General features: G+C 39.1%; 1 protein-coding gene across 1 annotated transcript in view; it reads left to right on the top strand.

Moving 5' to 3' along the window:
- Window positions 1–18,865, top strand: part of LOC140234081 (melanotransferrin-like) — a 69,029-nt gene extending 50,164 nt beyond the window's left edge. Inside the window, exons 7-14 of the mRNA XM_072314160.1 lie at window positions 6,553–6,733; window positions 7,152–7,235; window positions 10,942–11,101; window positions 11,442–11,606; window positions 12,796–13,083; window positions 15,279–15,441; window positions 17,145–17,412; window positions 18,456–18,865. Of these exons, the coding sequence (XP_072170261.1) occupies window positions 6,553–6,733; window positions 7,152–7,235; window positions 10,942–11,101; window positions 11,442–11,606; window positions 12,796–13,083; window positions 15,279–15,441; window positions 17,145–17,412; window positions 18,456–18,734 (1,588 nt within the window). The 3' untranslated portion in view covers window positions 18,735–18,865. The remainder of the gene's footprint in view (window positions 1–6,552; window positions 6,734–7,151; window positions 7,236–10,941; window positions 11,102–11,441; window positions 11,607–12,795; window positions 13,084–15,278; window positions 15,442–17,144; window positions 17,413–18,455) is intronic.
- Window positions 18,866–22,528: the final 3,663 nt, after the last annotated feature.

The following is a 22,528-nucleotide window of genomic DNA, read 5'->3' on the forward strand; positions in this document are numbered from 1 at the left end:
TGGGTCAAACAATAACAACCTGGAATTTCAAAGAGATGAGCGAGACGCCATACACCTGGACTAGAGTTAATCAATTCAGCTCCCATTCCTGCAAGTTATTTAAACATACATGTTCCTACCTATCCTGTTACAGTATAACAATAACCAATGAAGAGAAAAGGAAAGAGCAAACGAAAGGTGGCAAGCGGGACACTGTAACAAGGGGCAATTTACAACATTAAGTGTGACAAAATTAATGAAGCAAACCCAATCTCCAAACTCCAATACAAAACAAGGGAAATAGAGCAGCCGTGTTCACGGGTTACGTACACTTGATAAAGTAATACGATAAATGACATCGGAGTAAAGCTGAACTGCCGAAAAAAAAAAGAGAAAAAAAGAAAGAACGGATAAAAGTCCTGCGGGAGTCGAACCTCTCGCCTTCCGGTATGGCGTTATGAACAACCAGCGTGCTAACCGATTATGCCACATGGCTGTCCTGAAGATCGAGTGCGAAACTTAAATCTAAATACTATCGTGACAGTGTTGACTTGTGATGGCGCTATTCAACTTCCCACAAGTGGCAGCGTGGATTCGATCAATATACAGTTGCAAAGAAAAATTGGGAATCGTTCCGTACAGATTGCATTCTCATTTTCAGTTTTAAATTGCAAAATTGTCAACCTGATGAGGAGATTTGAAAACATAAAATGCATGATTACTAAAGCTTGTTGTCTCAGCTACAACATATTTATGTTTCAGAGGAAATGGAGTAAAATCAGATGAGGTAAAGGTGCTTAAACGTTGTCAAGTCAATGCATGGTTTTAAAAAAAAATCACCTCCCATAGACATAACGCGTAAACTTGTCTGATTTTGAGTCTTTACCTTTAATCACAATTTCTAGTATGATGACGTCATCATATTTCAAAACCATCACATGGCCTTGAAAGGCAAATGTTCAAAGTGCAACATATCTGAATTTGGGGTAATATTGAGCTTAAACAACAGAGATACTGATACTTGGAATGTTACTTACAATTCATATACTTTTGTAATATGCAGTAGAAATATAGGGTCAACGGACGATTTAAAGAGCTATGGCGAAATAAACAAAGACATGTTTTTTCACTATATTTGCAGAAAGACGCGCACGCGGAATTTCAACTTTGACGCCAGTGCATTCCTTTGTTATAGGTCGTAATCGATCGGAAATCAATGGATATTATTACTCAAAGTATCAGGAATCCAAATCAGTCAAAAAAATTGCATTTTCATGTTGCTTACGGGCTCTGCGCGCGAAATTGCGCGGACGGACGCGCACGCGAGAAAATGTTTGAACCGCTTAAAATTGTCTGAAACTTCGAGATTTCCCATTGGGAAGTCGTTTTGAGCCTTTTAAAATTTTGACGCGCGCTTACGCGCGCGTAATGATGACCTGTGTAACTAGCGTTAAAAAGTAAGATAGAGCGTGACCTGAACTTCATGTCCACCGAAAATGATACAGAAATGACATCTAGTTATGAAGTTATGATCGATCATGTGACAAGGTCCGAAAATCACAAAATGGCGCCTAGATGACGTCATAGATATGTTACTGTCATGAAAACCTTATTGTGGCTAGATTTTGTCATGAGACATGTTGACTGAAAATGTCATGTTATTTCGTAATGTCATTCTTGAGATATTGACGACACAAAATTGTCCAGAAAGAAAGAAGAATAAAAAACGAGATATGAAACTCGTCACACTGAAGACGAGTTAGGTGATACGCTTGGGGTCATCAGATGTCGGTCATCCGTGATCGACAAAGAAAAGAATGTAATATAGCACCTTGAAGTTATAATGAGATACTTAGTTGAACTTTTTTGGGCCTACATTATTCAGATCACATTTGTTTTGCTGTCACACAAACTAAGTGGAAATTCTGTGCGAGTGCGACTAAGTCGATTTACGGACTTTTTGAGTACGTACAGTGCATAAACTTACACCCCGTTTACGGTGCTGGGCCGAGCCGCGGCCAAGGCCAACCTCAATTGCGAGGCCGAGCCCCGCAATCTAGTCCATTTACACTGCCGGGCTCGGCCGCGTTTTTGTTTCAAACCTTTCAATATTTTGTCGCAGTGGCGCTCTACTTGTAAACAAAAGCAAGTTGGTATTGTCTGGTTTTCAGATCGCACGAATATGAGGCAGGTATTAGTACCTGTATGAAATTATTATAGGCGTGGTTATCAAATTTCCCTAAAATTTCCTTATAATTGCCTTATTTTTACACACAGTTATGCTACCCTTTAAATTCGTCACAGTTTAATTAGAATCATTAACATCATACATTAGTACCATATTCAGTTCCATAGCTGATCACGTTTGCTAATTAATTAAGATTATTTGTCTAGAATGTGTCATATGGCCAACCTGTATACACACGTATATACACACACACAATGCTAAATGTATGTATCAAACATCTGTAACAAAACTTTGAACTAACTGTAGGAATTATCGCTGCACTTATCATCCATACTTTTTATCACTATCTGAAACTCCACAAAAACCACTAATTGACAAATAATCATCAATACAGAAGACTGAGGGAACAATGCAAATACTTTTTTTACAATGTATAGCTTGTTACATGTATAAATCAGCACAAAGTAACCACGACTACATTGTGTTACGGAATTGATATGAACAAATTTCATTTTGTTAAAATATACTATATCAGTTTAAAAAGCCCAGTCTGCAAAATTTTGCAGCAGTCGAAGTAACGCAATCTCCAACGCAAAACAAAGGGATACTGTGTGAGTGTGTGCGTATAGGTGTGTTTACATGCGAACGTGATTTCTACATGGACGAAGGTGTAGTACTCCATTGAAGAAAAAAAGTACAAAAAAAAATATTAATTTCTTTCGTGCTCTTGTGAGGCTCGAACCCGTACGTGTGAAACCTCACGTTTCTGAGACGACGCCTCTAACCACTCGGCCATACGTCTCGACGAGAAAATTAGAGGAACGTAAACTTATGTACGTGAAAGATGAATCAGGAATCGTTTCGTCCGCATTCCATTCTCATTTTCAGTTTTAAATTGCAAAATTGTCAACATGATGAGGAGATTTCAAAGAATAAAATGCATGATTACTGCAGCTTATTGTCACAGCTACAACATACTTAAGTTTCAGAGGAAATGAAGCAAAATCAGCTGAGATAAAGGTGCTTAAACGTTGTCAAGTCAATGCATGGTTTCTAAAAAAATCACCTCCAATAGACATAACACGTAAACTTGTCCGATTTTGCGTCTTTACCTTTAAACACAATTTAAAGCATGATGACGTCATCAAATTTCAAAACTATGATATGGACTTGAAAGGCAAATGTTCAAAGTACAACATATCGGAATTTGGGATAATATTGAGCTTAAACAACAGAGATACGAGCAAATGAATGTCAGAAACAGTACCTCAAAAAAATTAATTCCACTTTTTTTATTTCAGATGATGATATGATGACGTCATAACGTATTTAAGGAGATATTGATACTTGAAACGTTATTTGCAATTCATATGTTTTTGTAATATGCAATAAAAACATAGGGTAACCAGACGTTTTAAAGAGCTATGGCGAAATAAACAAAGACATGTTTTTCGCTATATTTGCACATAGACCCGCACACGAAATTTCAACTTTGACGCCAACGCATTCCTTTGTTATAGGTCAAAATTGATCGGAAATCAATGGATATTGTTACTTAATGTATCAGAAATCCAAATCTGTCAAAAAATGTGCATTTTCATCTTGCTTACGCGCACTACGCGCGAAAATGTGCGGACGGACGCGAACGCGCGAAACGCTTAAAATTGTCTGAAACTTCGAGATTTCCCATTGGTAAGTTGTTTTGAGCCTTTTAAAAGTTTGACGCGCGCGTACGCGCGCGTAATAATGTCCTAGGTAATTAGCATTAAAATGTAAGATAGAGCGTGACCTGAACTTAATGTCCACCGAAAATGATACAGAAATGACCTTTAGTTATGAAGTTATGATCGATCATGTAACATGGTCCGAAAATCACAAAATGGCGCCTAGATGACGTCATAGATATGTTACTGTCATGAAAACCTTATTGTGGCTAGATATTGTCATGAGACATGTTCCCTGAAAATGTCATGTTATTCCGTAATGTCATTCTTGAGATATTGATGACACAAAATTGTCCAGAAAGAAAGAAGAATAAAAAGAAATAAAGAGAGATTTTGACAATCACAATAGGTGATACGCTGATAGCGTATCACCTAAAAATAAAGAGAGATTTTGACAATCACAATAGGTGATACGCTGATAGCGTATCACCTAATAATCAAGTTGGTATACCGGTATTACATTAAGAGTTGATGCTACATTTAGCATTGCTATTGCATATGTACATGTTGTGAGAGAGTCACCCCTAAAAGTGATTGTACAATGCTGAAAGTAATATTTACCCCAAATGTACAGTTTGACCTCGATTATCCGGCCTCCTTCTATTATCCGTAAATCTCTATTATCTGGACGCGTTCACGCAATGAAGGACTTTTTTTTTCATCCAAAAATTGAGAAAATTGAGAAAAAACGGTGACCGAAAAAACGGTGATCTTTTCATGGATCGATTTCACTAATTTCAGAAGATGTGCATGATAGGTTTCTCAATATCTAATGAGGTAAAACATGTATGATTTTCACATAAAGATATACTTTATTTTTGTGAAGAAGGGACTACAATTTTGCACAGGCTAGCATAGATTACACCACCGTTGCGGGGTACGCTACCTGCCTAGCTGCCAGTGTACTGGGGCGGCAGCTTGGACGGCAGCTATATACATTAACATTGTGTCTTCCATTTCCGGCCAATTTGCTTCTGGATGAGCGCCGGTCCCGACATGACCGGATAATCAAGGTCGATCTGTAAAACATTTTAAGCCTAGACATAATAATCAAGCCAGTATCGATATTGCATTTAGGGTTGAATTATACTGTACAAGCTGTTATTTTTGCGGACAGATATTTTCGCAAATGGAGAGGTCACAGAGATTCTCTCGAGATGTTGTTTTTGCAAATTGACACCAGCACATGGCAATATTTTCGCGTGTTGTTAAATTCCTGGTCCTACTGTGATTCGTGAAAATTAAGCCCTCGCAAAAATAGAGAGCTTAAATACAGTATTACATTTAGGGTCATCCCTTCAGGCAGACTTTTCATTTTCAATTCAAACTTTGATAATTAACCCTTGTACTGTGCTTTGTTGGCCGATTGAATTGGCACACTGGCTGAGCGCTTTCTTCAAAAGTCACAAAATATTGCGCACTGAGCTATGTGCCCATGCTGTGCCTGGAGTACTGAATGCTTGCAAAAAACTGTGGCAACTGAATGCATAAAGGGTTTTACTATCTCTATGGATGAAATCAGAACTACATGTATGTAAATACAGTACCGGTACATATACCCATAGAAAAAATACACAGTTCAATCAATTCCACTTGAGATTTTAAAGTACACTGTATCACGTGTCATTTCCTCTATAATCCTGGTTTAGCCATTAACATCATGTGTGTAGACAATTTCATTTGCATTGTGCGATGTTTGTTTTGTGAGGATTAAAGGTCCTGTATACATTGTATATAGTGTGGGGGTTTGAGGAGTGGGACGGTGAGCCCAGTTCAGATATATATTCGAGAATCCCTGTAAAACAAATTATATGGTACATCTTATTTTGTCACTGATCTGGAGACCATACATAGACAGAAAAGTCCATCTGTCCGGAGGAGTCTTTTATCATTTTTTGACTTTTGCGTCTCTCTTCTGTGTCAGAGGGGATTCCACGAAGCCAGACACATTCTCCGCCGAACATATCCCGGTGATCAGATACAGACCAAGCTTTCAGTCAAGGCCATAATGTAAACGCAGAAATTGTCGCGGTACATTAATTTTCGCGTATTTCGTGCTACTTCTGGCTTGCACAAATTCTAAGACCTGTGAACATACACTGTATCTCCACAATTTTCTGTGTACCAGGTACATTTTGAATGGGTTGACAATTAAGCACTGCAAAATCCAAGAACCCTCAAATATGTTTTTTAGCCACTCTGTGCGAAAAATTAGTCACACGAAAATATCAACGTTTACAGTAGGGTGCCTGTAGTACCGGCACATCCCCATACACAGCTGAGGAATCTTAGCTGGAGTTGACTTTCACTAATGAGCAGGTGCTTCAATGCACGTACCGGTACCTCGGTGTTTGCTGACTGATGTGATCGACAGGACCTGGAGGTGTTATTTGTGGTTTTGAATGTACCCTGGTGGGCACTGAATGAATTGGACCACCCTTGTTTCCCCACGCTACCAGGGCCCTGTTGCTTAAAAAAGATGCAATCAAACATACATGTAAGTCAGAAAATTAAAACATAAGTCAGGTATCAGCGAATCAGAATTGAGTATTCACAGACTTATGTTTGATTTTGTAACTCATGTTTGATCTTGACTTTTATGTAACCAGCACCCAGATCTTTCATCCTGAGTGAGTGAACTTTATCCTGTTTTTGCCGCAGGTGTCTGGTTCAAGGAGCTGGGGATGTAGCCTTCATCAAGCCTGAGACCCTTCAGGAGAACACTGGCCTCCCCGCCGGAAGTAAGTGGAACAGTGGTCTTGACATTAACGACTACCGCCTCCTCTGCCCAGATGGAACTCGCGGGACGATCGACCAAGCAGAAACCTGCAGCCTTGCCAAGGTATGATCATAGCTACTGTGTCTTAAGCTCACATGAACATACGGTACTGTACAACAAGGAATGTTCGCGTGCATTTTAAATTCGCGAATTTCGCGAGCAGCAACTTTCGCGAAATTAAAATGCACACAAAAGTTCTTGCCTACACAATATGCATGGGATGCCACTGGTTAGTCACAAAAATTTCATGCTGCAAGATAAGCCGTTGGCTCCAATTCATGAAATTTTTATGTCGCGAGTATATTGTGTTTTAGAGTAATTGAATGAAATTGATCAGAGAGTGGTCAAAGCAATTGGATATTAAATACCTGTGTATAGGTTCTAAAATATATTGCTAATAGATTAAAGTAAGATATCCTATATTTTCAAGAAAGTTATCAACTTTAGTGTTTACTTGATCTCTTTTTTTTTTTTTTGCCAGGCTCCTGCCCATGCAGTGGTTACCTCCAGCACCAAGTCCAACGAAGATATCATGGCCTTCCAGGATGTGCTCCAGGATGCTGTGGTGAGTGTGGAGGGCAATCCCTGGTCTCAGGCAGTCCTGGGCGAGGAAAATTCTGCGAGGCTGCAGACAGGATGCATCTTTGTCATCTACTGTAAAAGTGGAAATTTCACGGTGTTGAAATTTTTTCGTATTTTGCGCAACTAGAGACTAGCCCGAAAATAAAAGCACGCGAATGTTTTTGCTTGCCATATGTTTCTGTACTTGATGTCTTGATTCCGCGGAATTAAAACGTGCGAAACTCTTCTTACACGGCCGAGCGCGAAAATGTCCACTTTTACAGTATCACAAGAAAAGGAGATGGTGTCACATAGTATAAAAAGACAAGAGGTTACAGATCTATTTGAAAAGATATTTACATTGTCTTTACTCTTGACACTGCAAAGTAGGTTAAACTCAGAGCATGCCCACTTTTCTCCTTGTACGAAAAAGACGGGAGAAAGAAAACCAAAACAAAGTAATATTTTTTTAAAAATCTTTTTTTATTATTTACCATTTGCAGATGAAACAAAAACTCAGCTTTAGTGCTTCAAAATATTTCTAAAATGTGAGTTAGGGTGGGATTTCACGGAGCACGCGAACGATTTGCGAAGGACGCGAATGGCAAGATCCAGCATTCGCATTTTGGTCTGCAAAAGATCGCCAAACGAACGTGAGGGTTCGGAAGCGTCGTCAATTGTTCGCGAATGTCGTTTTTACTTCGGCGAGAATTTCAAAAAAGTTTGAAATTTTCTGCGAACCTTTTCCGCACACTTGGTCGTGATTTGCTCGTGAATTGTTCTCGAAAGTGTCTTTAAAGCCTCGTCATATGCGTAAGACCTTCGCAAGACACGCGTAATGTTCGCAAAATGTTCGTGAAACCCCAAACAGACTCCGAAACTTTGGAGAATGTCTCGCGTATGTTACGCGAAATCTGCGAAGTTTTTCCGATCATTTTACGACATAATCGCAAACTGTTCGCGTACCTTTTGAGACATTCTCGCGAACGTTTAGCGCACGTTTGGGGGATGTATGACCTGTACGTTTTCTACAAATAAAAATTGTAGCATACACCTAAACATCAAACAATTATTAACAACTATAGTAACAAAAGAAATTAAAGACTAGCAAAGAGAAAGAAATGTTTAAAATACAAAAAAAAATCGCAGAATACAGTTAAAATTAATCTAAAGTATGTAAAATTTCATTTGAAGTATAAAGATTAAGTGTCAGAGGAACTGCAAAAAAAAAAAAAAAAAAGATCATATGCTTTACTAGTGGAGATACGTCCCAGGAAAAAAAATGTAGGCAAGCACACAATAGAAAAATGAGAGAAAAAGAAAGGAGAAATAGAGGAAGGAAAAAAATTCAACTCAAGACAGCTTCCACCTCTCCTTGGGTACATTTTCTCCCATGATTATTGAAAATTTTTCGTTGTTCGCATTTCCGTCGCGTGTTCTTCGTGTACTTAACATGCTGTACTTTAGCAATGATACACACGACATTCGCACATACGTCGTGAAAACTTCGCACAAATTGCGCAAGAATAGTTTTCGGCTTCATTGTCGGAAAACATTCGGAGAAAAACCTTTCCGAATGTTGGATTTTGTCATTCGCGTCCTTCGCAAATCGTTCGCGTGCTCCGTGAAATCCCACCCTTAGGGATAGAAACAACCGATGTAAAAATGTTCATCAGTACAGTCAATCTTAAGTATTGTTAAAAATACAGAATGTTAACAATAATAAAATTGTTTCTGGAATAAACTGTGTACAGTTATGGTTACTTGAGAAAAATGGTGATATCTCCATACAGTGTAGTTGTTTTAGGCTTTATTGTGAAATACATTTGTATTACTATATTGATGGTAGAACGTTTTGAGATACCACTGACCTAGACATAATGCATCGAATGTGGTAACTCAAACATTTTTTAAAACACTTCTCTCAATGGTAAACAGGACCTTTTTAAAGGTAGGGGATACCTTTTACAGACCTCCCAAAATGCAGCAAAACATTAAATATGAACCTCAGGGGACTTGCTTAGGCCACTGCTTAGAAATTTGAAAGTCAACAGTTATCTAAAATTTGAATAATGCACAAAACTCAACTACTCAGTAGTTCTGTGTGTCAGCCACACTTAAGCCTTTTTTTTGCATTCTTCTGTATTTGTGATCTATTAACACAAATCTAAAAGTACAAGAGCTGATGTAATAACATATAGTGTGTGTGGCAAGAATGTATATAGAAATGTTTGTAAGTGTTGATGAACTTTCTTCACAAAATATACATGATGGACACACATGCAGTACATGGGTCTGCAAAGGTAGCCTAGTAATGTACTGGAATTTACGGTGAGCCCTGAAAACAATTCAATTCAAAATCTAACGGTCAAAAAAATGTACTAAATGTTACCTTCCACTTTCAATACTTTATGGGAGTTTCTAAAATGATACTCAACTGTCTTCAACATACCACTGTATTTATACAACTCTTCATTTAAGGCGTGCAAATGAGATTCCCTACCTTTAAGGTATCTTATGTCAGTTGTTCTTTTCAAGCTCCCAGAGAGGTGAAGGAGATTGAATCAAAGTTGAATTTGCAATAGACACAACAGGAGATGTTGTGTTATGCCTATCATATTGGTGTTTTTGTACTTTCTCTGTTTAACATGACTGCATCACAGTGTAGATTGTAAAGGTTGGTCCAACTCTGAATGTATGACACGTTTGGATAGATTACTGAGTGCTGATGAAACAGCTTTGCAAACTGAAGTATTAAAAGTGCCCGGGAACATAATGTGCCATCATGGTGTAAACCCCCTGTGTTCCACATTATTCTGAGACTGCAAAGTAGTCATGATTTGGGAAAACATTCTTTTATTCAAATCAGTGTAACTTTCATACACTGTACATTTCAGTTACCCTGGACATGCAATGAGCAAAGTTGTAGAGAAAATGCAAAGCTTTACTGTGATATAAACTGTATGACAAATCTACTTGTATGATTGTGGTTCTTTCAAATGACCAGTAGCTGCATTATTGAAGATGCTTGAGTTTTGCACACAAAACAGTGACAGAAACTTAGAATTTACTTGCAAATTCAGTAGGGAACACTGCTTGATAGTAGTAAATCAACACATAAAATGCAAGCTACACGTGACAGGAATGGAATCGGGAGACATGCTTACATTGTACTGTGGCATTTGGCATTTAATCAATTGGTTTGGGCGGGTTTGTGCATTTGAGCAGAATATGCAAAGGTTGTGCGCTGTCGACTGAGTCGGACATGCGAACATGGCACATATTAAAGAGTCAATGAACCAGAAAACTCAGCTGTAGGGGCAATAATACTGTCCTTCCATGTTAAAGGGGATGGCTAGTAACTGATCAGGGGGAATCAGTGGGAATGCTGGGGGATGATTGTTCCAATCCTTGTGGGATTCATTTAAGAGTACATTATATATCTATTGTTGTCTGAAAATTATTTGCTTCAGAATGGTCTCATACTCGAGTAATGTGGAGTTTAATGTTTCCAGGTTAGCATGCCTGTACAGTGATGGGGCGATTGTTAACAGCCCGTTAACAATAGATATATAATGTACTCTTAAATGAATCCCACACGGATTGGAACAATCATCCCCCAGCATTCCCACTGATTCCCACTGGTCAGTTTATACTAGCCATCCCCTTTAATCTTTAAATGCCCTCTGTGTAAATCTCTTATATCCTAGGCTCTATTTGGCGCTGATGACAACACGAATGGCTTCAGAATGTTCGACTCTGGAGATCACAACGACCTGCTTTTTAAGGATTCCACCAGGTCGCTCCAGAGCCTCAGTATTCCCCAGACATACCGCACCTTCCTCGGCGACTATGCCAAAACCATTGACGGTGAGTTGTTGTGGACCTCGGGCCTGAGTGGGGTGATCTATCACTTGGTCTACTCCCACTTCACCTAATAGCCATTTAGTCTCAACCCAACAAACCTTTTTGGCCAATATTTTACATTTTCATTGTTGGAATACACAACTGAAATTGTGTTATTACAGCGTTACGTATTTCACCCATTTCTTATGCATACATGTACATTTCGGAGCAATAATCGACAGTTCTGCAGGCATACAAGAACCATGTTTTGGCTTTTGAATTTTCATCCCTCTCCATTGTCTCTTTACCATTTTAATGCATTTTTTCCACCATCCTTCTTCTGATTGCCTACATTGGATTGCAGGACTGAAAAAGTGTCCGCTCAACACGCTGAGATGGTGCACCACGTCCGTCGACGAAACCCGAAAATGTCGCAGCATGAAGGCGGCCTTCAGCGCGGCCGGCCTCACCCCGGAGCTGTCCTGCTACGAAGAAGGCGGCGCAGAGCTCTGCATCGACAGGATTGCTTGTACGTCAAATCCATCTCAATAACTGATGCACATCAGCCGTCATACCTCGAGAAAATTAAACCGTAATGATTTTGCAGAGGAACAGCGATTTCCTAACTGTTGAATTTTCAGACTACAAAGTATTTTTTTAGTGATATGAAACTTGTGGAATATACATGTTTACACTGAAGTTTATAAGGTCTAGAGAAACAGCAACACATGTTCCAGTCAGAAGACAAACACATATATGCATAAATTGGCTCATTTGTTCAATTGTTGTCAAGCGTGCCAGAAGAAAGAAGTTCCAGGATTACAAATCCAACTGTTGACAAAAGACCATAGTCATGTGCTTCATGAAAACCCCTTCGACAGGATAATTTGTGAATATTGATTTTTTTTTTTTTTTTTGTATTTGAAATGTACCTTACATTTTTGTGTCTGTCAACCAAACTCACTTTGTTTCATATTGACTGTTTTTTTTTTTTCCTGCTGTTCATCAGTTAAACGAATAGAATAATGTATGAATGAATTAAGAGTTTAGTATAGATAATAGTTATTGATTTGGTATATTGATAGGAAAAATCTAAATGGTTGTGTTATTTTTTTTCAGGCACGTATATTTTGATATACATGGTATATTTATATTTGTTGTGGGGGGGAATCTATTTTTTATGAACTCAGTAAGTTGGATTTTTTTCATCTTGGTTGAAAACTGTTACTTTTAGTCTCATTCCTCATTTTCTCATTTTCATGAACAGTTCTGCTCTGTTTGATGTATACGACCAATAGAGTTATATTAATGTCATTTGTTGTGATTGTTACCTTGCATGTATGTGTTTACAGGGCCCCTTGGAAAACAGTACTGGATTACTGATGGGGCCACCCTGGATAAATAAATGAAATAATGATAATGAAACATGAAAAGAAATCTGGTCCGGTTGTATGCAAAGAAACTTCCTTATTTGACATTCACTGTAGGCCTATTTGAAAGATGTGTTTTACGTACTAAATGAACAAGTCTTACGTAAAGCCCTTTCCTGTGGTGAAGAAGGGAAAATGAAAAAAAAAAAAAAAAATATTACCTCTACTAAACTTTAAAATGTCAGGCAGTGTGATATGAGCATTCGTCAGACAGATTTTTTTTTTTTTTTTTTCTGTGCTTTTAGTTGAGGCGGTTGAAACCTCACTTTCCAATTTTCTCTTCTCCAGCTGATGATGCTGATGTCCTAACGGTCGATGGTGGAGATCTCTATACCGGTGGGCGCGAGAAGAAAATTGTGCCGGTTGCTGGTGAGGATTACGGCGAAGGCGCTGCCAGCTACTGGGCCGTGGCTGTTGCCCGTGTCGGCACGGGGTTCGGCATCAACGACCTCGCGCAGCGACAGTCCTGCCACACTGGCATCGGCAAGACGTCGGGGTGGAATGTGCCGGTCGGTCAACTGATCAAGCAAGGCGACATTGTGGTTGACACCGGCTGCAATGTCCCTAAAGCCGTAGGTACGTGTATGTGCCAAGTCTTTAATTCCAAAATGCAGCGCATGAGTCAAAACCAAAAGCCTTGATTTGCTTGTCTGAAGAGAGCAGAATTCTACCCTCAAAAGACCATGTACAGTATGCCCCCCCCCCAAAAAAAAAAAATAAGAAGAAAAAAAGAAAAAAATTACAATCAGATTTCCACATTGATAACTTTTAATATGATAAGTCTGTCTGAATGCTATTTCATGGTCTAAAACATAACATCTTACCACTATTTAAACACTCAATTTGGTTAAGTGGTCACAGAGAAATGCAGATTATTGTAAAGCATGTCATGGCTCTGTTTCTTCCAAATTTAGCGCTTGGATGCTCTTGGAACTGCATATTAATGTGTGAGCACAGTAGATAAAATTTGAAGGGAAGGGATTCCTGACATGCTCACAAACTTCTGCATTTCTCTTTGACGGCTAAAGCGAATCGGATTGGGTTTTCTGTAAAGAAATGTGTAATAATTAAAGTTATAGTTTCATACCCTGAAATTGTATTGGGATTGATTCACTTTTTTTATGCCTCCGCCACGAAGTGGTGCCGGAGGCATTATTGAAGTTATCGTTGTGGAGGGTCCCGTTGTAATTTTGTGGGGATACAGTATGTATATTAAAGATAATAAAAAGTTTTGGTACCTCAAAAGTTTCCCTGAATTTCCTTGTCTTGGTTTGTGTTTCACGTTAAAGTACGTTGTCTGTGAGAATTACTCGCCCCAAAGTGCTCTCATGTCTTAGTAATCATGCAATAATGGTTTCGTACCAGAGCCGTCGCCTTACAGCGTCGATAAAAAATATTGTACGAAACCACTGACTGCGACCAGCAGCGTGCAGCCCATTGTACGCATAGCTAAACTGCGACCAGCAGCCCCATACGCATAGCGTAATGGGGCTTCGCATTGTAACATTCAGGATCATGACAGAATTAGTATCGCGGGTAAATGTCAATTTAAAATCCCAAAATTTCTTCGATTTGAAGACTTACCAATTAAGTTGAAGTATTGAAAACAGGCTTCGAACAACGTTTGGTTCTGCCAATAGTCCCTTTCTTTTCGAATTGATGACTGAATGTGACTCGGTCGAGAGGACCTTGGGAGAGCTACATACACCATGGACCGATGCATACACTGACTACTACGGCCAGCGCATGCGCACACAAACATCTTATCCGTTGATATGGGATTTGAAATTTGTGCGCATGTGCTGTGTTCGCATGCACTGGCTGTAGTATTCAGTGTACGTGGTGTATGTAGCTCTCCCAAGGTCCTCTCGGCCGAGTCACATTCAGTCATCAATTCGAACAGAAAGGGACTATAGGCAGAACCAAACGTTGCCCGAAGCCTGTTTTCAATACTTCACCTTAATTGGTAAGTCTTCAAATTGAAGAATTTTTGGGATTTTAAGTTAACATTTATCCCGCGATACTAAATCTGTCATGATCCTGAATGCTACAATGCGAAGCCCGATTACGCTATGCGTATGGGACTGCTGGTCGCTATGCATATGGGGCTGCTGGTCGCAGTTAATTGCATGATTACTAAGACATGAGAGCACTTTGGGGCGAGTAAGTCTCACAGTGTTAGTTATATCATGGACCTCCATGGTTATATGAAAGGTACTTTAACCTGAAACACAAACTAAGACAAGGAAATTTTTGAGGTACCAAAACTTTTTATTATCTTTAAGTGGGAAGGCTAACCAGGCTTGGATATACTCAAGAATCCCCGTAACGGATCGTGTACAGCTTTATCACTGTCCTCTGGAAGTACACACAAAGCCAAGGAATCTCATCTGGAGTTGACAGTAGATTTTATGACAAATTTTTAATTATTTTTCTTTGAAATGACCAACAGCTATGTTATTGTACATTCATGACTTTAGAACACATAACAATTATAGAAACTTTGAATTTACACAAAAATCCAATGATGGGAAACCATGCTTGATATTCAATCACCAAACAATGCAAATTACATTTATATGAGAGGAACAGAATCACAAGTGTAGATTTCACTGTACTTTGGCATTTGGTGATTTATGAATCAGTTTTTGCGGGTTTTTGCATTTGAGCAACATATGCGAATAACCCATCACTGCATTGAAAGCTAAGTTTGTGTCTGGAAATATTCTCTCCATGCCATCGCATCTACACCATCTTTTTGTTCTGTCCAGGGAATTTCTTTGAGCAGAGTTGCGCCCCCGGTTCCAAATCCTCCAAGTACGATCCGAACGGTGACAATCCGTCTAGCCTCTGCGATCTGTGCAGAGGAGAGGGTGCGGACCACTGTTCAAGGAGTGCGGCGGAGCCCTACTATGATTACTCCGGTGCTTTCAGGTGGGTGTGCTGCGAACCCCATGTCAGCCCCTCCCTTATTCCCAAGTCATATCCAATGTAAAGTGGCCTATAAATCTGAAATAACTCTTTATCCCCAGTCATACATAAACTTTGTACTTTCCTCAATTTTACTGTCTCTACTTGTGTCATCAAAAGGACCATATTTTTCACTTCCGGTACTTCATTATGTGAAAAAACAGTCTAAATCAATACCGGTATATTTTTTTGGGTTGTTGTTTGTAGCAAGGAATAAAGAATACACACAGTTAGAGGATTGTGGTATACAATAATGTATATACCGGTAAATGGATGCAATATCATTCTGTAGTCTTGCCACATCTCGGTCAAAGGTATGACTTTGCAAGAGACACTTTATGATGACCATTTTTTCTTGGCTTGTGTGAGGCAAATATATACTGGTACACATTTGTATCTGCAGGGTAATCTGGCAGTGCATTGGATTGCACAGCATGATCGATCTGTTGCAACCGACTGACAAATTGCCCTTCATTGACAAAAGCACCAATTATTCAGCATTATACAAAACACAGTATAATTTACGCTTACTTGCATCCATGAATGGCAAATTGTCAATCAGTTGAAATGACAACTACTCAACACAACTATTCATAAGTTTGAATGATGAGAAGTACAGTTGTACATACATGTAGGCCCATAATGGATGGGGTGCACCTGTACAGAGTTCATCTCGACCTAGAAACTGTAACCCATTAGGCGTTTTCACATCAGCCCGATAAAAATCCAATCTCAAAATATTTTCCGCAATTGCGAATCAGAGCGCTATTTCATTTTTTATTCACATCAGCCCGAAGAGGGGGTAGCCCGAATAGTTAGAAATTTTGAAATAGCTAATTTGACAGCTGAGTATGTGCAAACAGCATCAGTAATGTGTGTGCCCTCTCAAAAATTTCTCATGATTTGTGTGCATTGTGTCTCGATCGATCGGGTCACACACGCTAGGCATGATGGGATTCATCGCGCTAATTTCTTGAGTCGTTTTCACATTATCAAATAGCGCGCTATAACTATTTCAAAAATTAAAAAACTATTTCAAAATTTCCCGAGTTGGAGTCGAGAAATTTTCCCGATCAGAGCGATACAATTAGCGCGCTAATTTGTGTTCACATTATCAAATAGCGCAATATTTCGCTATGGGGAAAATTTCCCAAGTCAGAAAATAGCGCGCTATTTTGAAACATCGGGCTTATGTGAAAACGCCTACTGAGGACGGACTGATTTTGCTACAACACGCATATCCCATAGACACCTGCCCGAGTATACTCGGGACTCATCCTCAACGGGTTAACGAAAATTCACCTTGCAAAGATTAAATTCCACAATGAAACTTCTGATTATTCACTCTGAATTTGGATGATGTACTGCAGTATTACACTGTACATTTTGCCTATTTTTCTTTTTCTGGTCCAATAAGTGTTTGAGGTAGCATTTCTCATGACCAAACTTGTCCGAAACACTCAAAACCTGATTCTCAACAAAATAAACTTGTGCTAGGCATAATTCTGCCAGTAATTATAATGGCTGAGAAGCATTGCCATCTATGGTTGTGTGTTTGAGTATGAGTGGTGTCTGGTCTATATGTGTCAATAATGTTCAACATGTTGCTGATTTTGAGTGATTTCATTGTTTCGTGACAAAAGAATTTTCTTTCGGTAATTTGACAGGTGCTTGGCTGAGAGTGCAGGAGACGTTGCCTTTGTGAAGCATACCACCGTCCCCGATAATACGGACCTCCAGGCCCCAGGCCTCGGCTGGAACGACGACCTCCGCAGCGCGGACTACGAGCTGCTTTGCCTGGATGGAACGAGGGCGCCAGTCGACCAGTGGATGTCCTGCAACTTGGCCAAAGTTCCATCCCACACTGTGGTGACTGCCATCAGCAAGTCAGACAGCCAGAAAATGGAGATTTGGAACCTTCTCAACCAGGCTCAGGTAAAGATTTTTTTTTTTCCATTTGATCTGCACCTGTTTCCAGAAAAGTGCAATGATATTCATATCATATTTCTTTCTTCTCTTTCTTATTTAGGGATTTAGGGCTTAAACTCTGATGCACACAAATATTATGCATGAATTAGAATAATTTGTAAGTACTTACAAAGTACTGTATTAAACCAGAATGCTTGTAACCAGTAGACATGTATGTAGTGCTTTGTTTCTTGCCCTTGATTTTTCTATTCTTGTATTTACTTTTCATATGTACTTGTCGTTTTAGTCCTTAATTTTAATATCTCACATATCCACTTTTTACAAAACAATTAAAACATCTATAGGCCCTACAATTATCTGTTATCAGGACTTTGAGTTTTGTTATGGTGTTGGCATCTGCACTCTGTTGGAAGCCATACACTGCATGTACATTTCACATTTTTGGCATTGGATTTGATAGACAAATTGATAAATTGTTTGTGTTATGTACATAATGCTACTAAAATCTTTGGTATTTGTGATCATTAATTGTTTTTATTACCTCCTCCAAGGGAGGAGGTTATGTTTTCATTACCATTGGTTTGTTTGTTTGTTTGTCCGTGTGCAAAATAACTCAAAAAGTAGTGAACGGATTTGGAAGAAACTTGCAGGAAAGGTTGAAAATGGCACAAGGAACAGATAATTAAATTTTGTTGGTGATCCGGAAATTTTTATGGATTTTATGAAGGATTTTCGATATTTTGGCGGGTAGGGTCAATGAACTTGGGAGTTCAAGCTGCGCATTTTTTAGGTTTTCATGCGCGCAATAAAGTGCATGCTCTAGTTTCTGCCCAGGGGTAAGGCGCGCTGCACAGATGAGGGTTTATGACGTAACAAAGGCTTCTATATTGGGAAATCGAGCGATTTTTCAGTGGGTGGTAATTGCTGATCTCTATGGAAGAGCAAGATCATTGGGGGAAAGTCGCTGCTTGGCGGAGGTCTGCGCTCTCAGAGTGCTTTTCTAGTTATACTTTTGCAATCCTCCTCTTTTGCCTCTGAAACGACTACAGACACAATTTGGCAATGACACTGGGAACAATTTCAAGATGTTCGATTCGGCCGACTTCGGCGGCAGCAACCTGCTCTTCAAGGATTCGACCGACCGACTCGTGGAGGTCGGCGACCGCGACACGTACGACACGTGGCTGAGCGAGGAGTACCTCACCGACCTCGAGGCCCTCTATTGCGCAACGGGTGGAGCTGAGATGACGGCAAAGGCTTCGTTCGCCGTGATGACTGTGGCTGTGCTCCTCCAGGCTCTGTGGCTGGGCGTTTTCCATCGAGAGTAAAAGAGTGTCTCTCGCAAATTCTCTGGCTGGGAATGAGTTGGAATGTTGAGGGGTTGCTTTTGGGCAGCCAGCAGTGGATTCTATTCTTGTCAATTTGATAATTCATAGATCACCACTGGATGGAATTAAGATTGAGCAATCAGAGGATGTGTTTTTTGTCACCAAAATAAGAATTTATGGGTCAGGGGATAGGTCTTGCGCACGCTATTGACAAAGCCCCAGATCAATTTGCCGCATCCTCCTGTCTCTCCTCTTATGACAATTAAAAAAAAAAACACAAACAAAAAAAACGCCCCCCGAAAAAAACCCAGATTTTTAATCAGGGTCCCGTTTTTTAAAACTTGTTATCAATAGCAAGTTACGATAGTTGTTTTAAGCTACTGAAATCGTTGCATCTGATTGGCTCAGAGCAAATGTTTTAATAGATTTCAGACGCACTTTGTTAGGCTCAAACTTTATCATGATGCAAGCATTCTCCATGCAGCCCCTCTGACCCACATTATGAAGGCTCATTCCCAGCCAGCCCTATGATGGATAAACTTTTTGGTGGTTGTCGGCGTCAGATGCGTCACACTATATACGACCTATAGAACGATTGTCGGCATGAGTCTATGTCACTTTCAACAGACCTGAAACAATGTTATGATAACTATAGGCTTGGGGATTTGTTTTTGAGTTTCTCTATTAAAAAAATCTTTGTAGCCAGATGTACACCTGTGGTCAGGCCATCATCACTGTCACTGTCTCCCGTGGAGATCTCGCCTTCTCTCCCTTAATCATGCACGGCCAGCGCCACATCTTTAAAAGTGGGGGGGGGGGGGGGCAGTTTATATTTCTGGTGCCACTTCTGGGTTTCATCAGCTAACAAGCAAAACAAAAAAGCCTTCAGCACAACTTTCTTATTCCAATTCCAGGTTTCTTCAGCTGACAAGCTAAAGAAAAAAAAAAGGTCTTACCCGGGCTTGGCAAAACACAAAACAAAACAAAAGAAAAGCCTTATGTTACAACTTACAGTCAGCTTCCAGTTGACATCGACTAACAAGCAAAACAAAATAAGCTTAATCACATCACACTTTTTTTCTGGTGCCACTTCTGGGGTAAAAAGAAAAAAAAAAGAAAAAAAGAAGTGGGGGCCCAAGTGTATTCTTATGTGTTATGCCCCCGGCCATGCAAAGGAAGATGAAGAGATTGGAGAAACAAAAGAACTTAAAACGACAGCTTAGGGCTGTATTAAAGCATGACACACAAAAAAAAAGCAGTGACAGTGATTCGCCGGCTACAGCGATGTACAGTACTTTTCATTTCGTGCTTTATTCTTTCTTGGTGATGGATTTCCTCTCCTGTAGTTGCAGCTTTAAGAGCTAAATGCCATCTTTTTAGTTGTTGTTTATTGAATTACCACTGACAAAGGATTGCCTCTGATTTGTTTTTGTTTTGTTTCCTGATTTTTTTTTCCTGATTTTTTTTTTTTTTTTTGCATCTTTCTTGAGGAATTTTTTAATGAATACAATTGTGTTTTGACTGCAGAAGATTCCAAGAATTTTTAGTGATTATTTCATCATATTGAAAACCATGATAAATTGTCACATGCACATGAAATACAGTGTAATACAAAGTAGCAAGGGTACACTGTAAATGTGGAAGTTTCCACAGTGTGGAGATTTTCACACATTTTGCGCGACCCGAAACTAGAGCAAAAATAAAAGCACATGAATATTTGTGCTTGTCATATGTACCACTTGATTCAGCAGATTTTGAAAACATGCAAAATTGATCCTACTTGGCAGAGTGCAAAAAAAAAATTACTTGTGAGAATATGTTTAATTTTACAGTATGCAATTTTTTCTTCAACAAATAATGGGAAACATTAAATACAAGAAAGTATTAGAATTGCGATGTGGATTCCAAGATGGAAAAAAACATAAGACCAGATATCAGGAGCATTTACATATTGCTGCATTGCAAGTGATTTCAAGAACCTGTTGAGGGTGGGCTGCTTTTGCTACTAAACACACTTCTCCCTTGACACCTGTTCAAGATATTGTACAACTGTAAGTATGTCTTGGATAAGTCCTTCAGCAGGTAAAACATGCTCTGTTGCACAACTGACAAGATACAAATACACTGAGCAAAGTCCCTCAGTACACAATCTGCGGTTTCTTGATGATTACCTTTTTTTCAACATTTTTCAGGAAAGATTTTTTTTTCTTCTTTTATAGTAGAATCCGTCTATTAAAAGCATTCTACGTTTATTTTGTTCTATTTCTCAACAGTGGTATTCAATGTCGAAACTAACCGAGTATTCATTTGTTTGCTACAATTTTCTTCTACTAAAAATGTGTATAATGAAGCATGCTGCTGTCTGCTCATGTAAATGGCATGTTTTCTTTCCGTAGGGATGAATTTCTTCCTTCCTTCTTTTCATATAAATTTACTGATGTCTATCAAAACGGTCTGATGAAAGTGTCATAAATGTGATAGAAGTCCGCCTCCAACTATGCTGCTGTCTGCTCATGTAAATGGCATGTTTTCTTTCCGTAGGGATGAATTTCTTCCTTCCTTCTTTTCATATAAATTTACTGATGTCTATCAAAACGGTCTGATGAAAGTGTCATAAATGCGATAGAAGTCCGCCTCCAACTTACTATAGGTACAAGTAGGTAAGAAGTATAATGTGCGTATCTGTAGAGGACAAAGCACCCGCCAATTATACTTAAATGTGGCATCCTATTTACCAACGAAATGCATGTGTAGTTCTTACTTGTTCTGCATTCCCTTGTGGTGAACATTTAACTTTTTATTTTGCCGTCAGGAACACAAATTTAACTCAACGGCGCAATCTGAATGCCTTCATGTGATGCGAATATAAATTCTGTACACCAAAGCCCAGCTCCTTCCTACTATTTTTTAGGGAGATTTCTGTCAATAAGCAGCATTCTAGAGGGTCTGCAAGTTTCCTCATGAGAAAATGGAACACCCTCAGCAAAAAACATGGTGAACTTGTGAAACCAAACTCATTTGGAAATAAGCAAACAAGCAACATGAAATGATAATCGCTGGACCTGACCTTTTTACCTTCATGTGCATTATGAGGGATTTTTTTTTTCATCATATACACGTACATGTATAGTTAAGGTGTGAATAAAAGTTATCTGATCTCACCATCGATGATCTGTGTTGAAGCACAATGTTAGTGCTTTTTGTTACAACAGTGATTTCTTGTGGTGTGAACAGATCAGGTATTAATCATGTTCATTTACCATTAGTGTAGCAAAGTAATGCTACTGTAAATCATTGTCAGATTTTGCCTGAACCTCATGATAAGTTGCCATTTCACTTATTTTGTTGTGGTTTTTGTTTTGTTTTGTTGTTTTGCTGTTTTTTTTTGTTTGCTGTTTTGCCTATGTGATTTTGAAATTGGAATTGGAATTTGATGGCTGTTTTTGTTCCAATGCATTGCACTGCCTTGATACCTCTTCCAACTTTGCATTAGGCAACGGAACTTGCACATTACATCCTAATAATAGTGTTAACACATATTAGCACAATGCAATCATGTGTGCTACTTTTGTGCAAACAGCTACACATGCTTCATATTATTCTACCGTCTTGCTTGTCGAAATTGCTCTCCAAAGTAGCGACACGGAAAGACAGATCTGCCCAGAGACAAAGGAGAGATGAGATCTTGATATTGAGATTGTTGTTTAAACCTCTGTGTCTACCCTTAATGCTCCTCCTATGTGAATTGGTAAGACCTCTTTGAACCGATGCACTACTATTGGTTGTATACTTCC

Source organism: Diadema setosum, chromosome 10, assembly GCF_964275005.1.
Source record: "Diadema setosum chromosome 10, eeDiaSeto1, whole genome shotgun sequence".
Classification (NCBI taxonomy): Eukaryota; Metazoa; Echinodermata; class Echinoidea; order Diadematoida; family Diadematidae; genus Diadema; species Diadema setosum.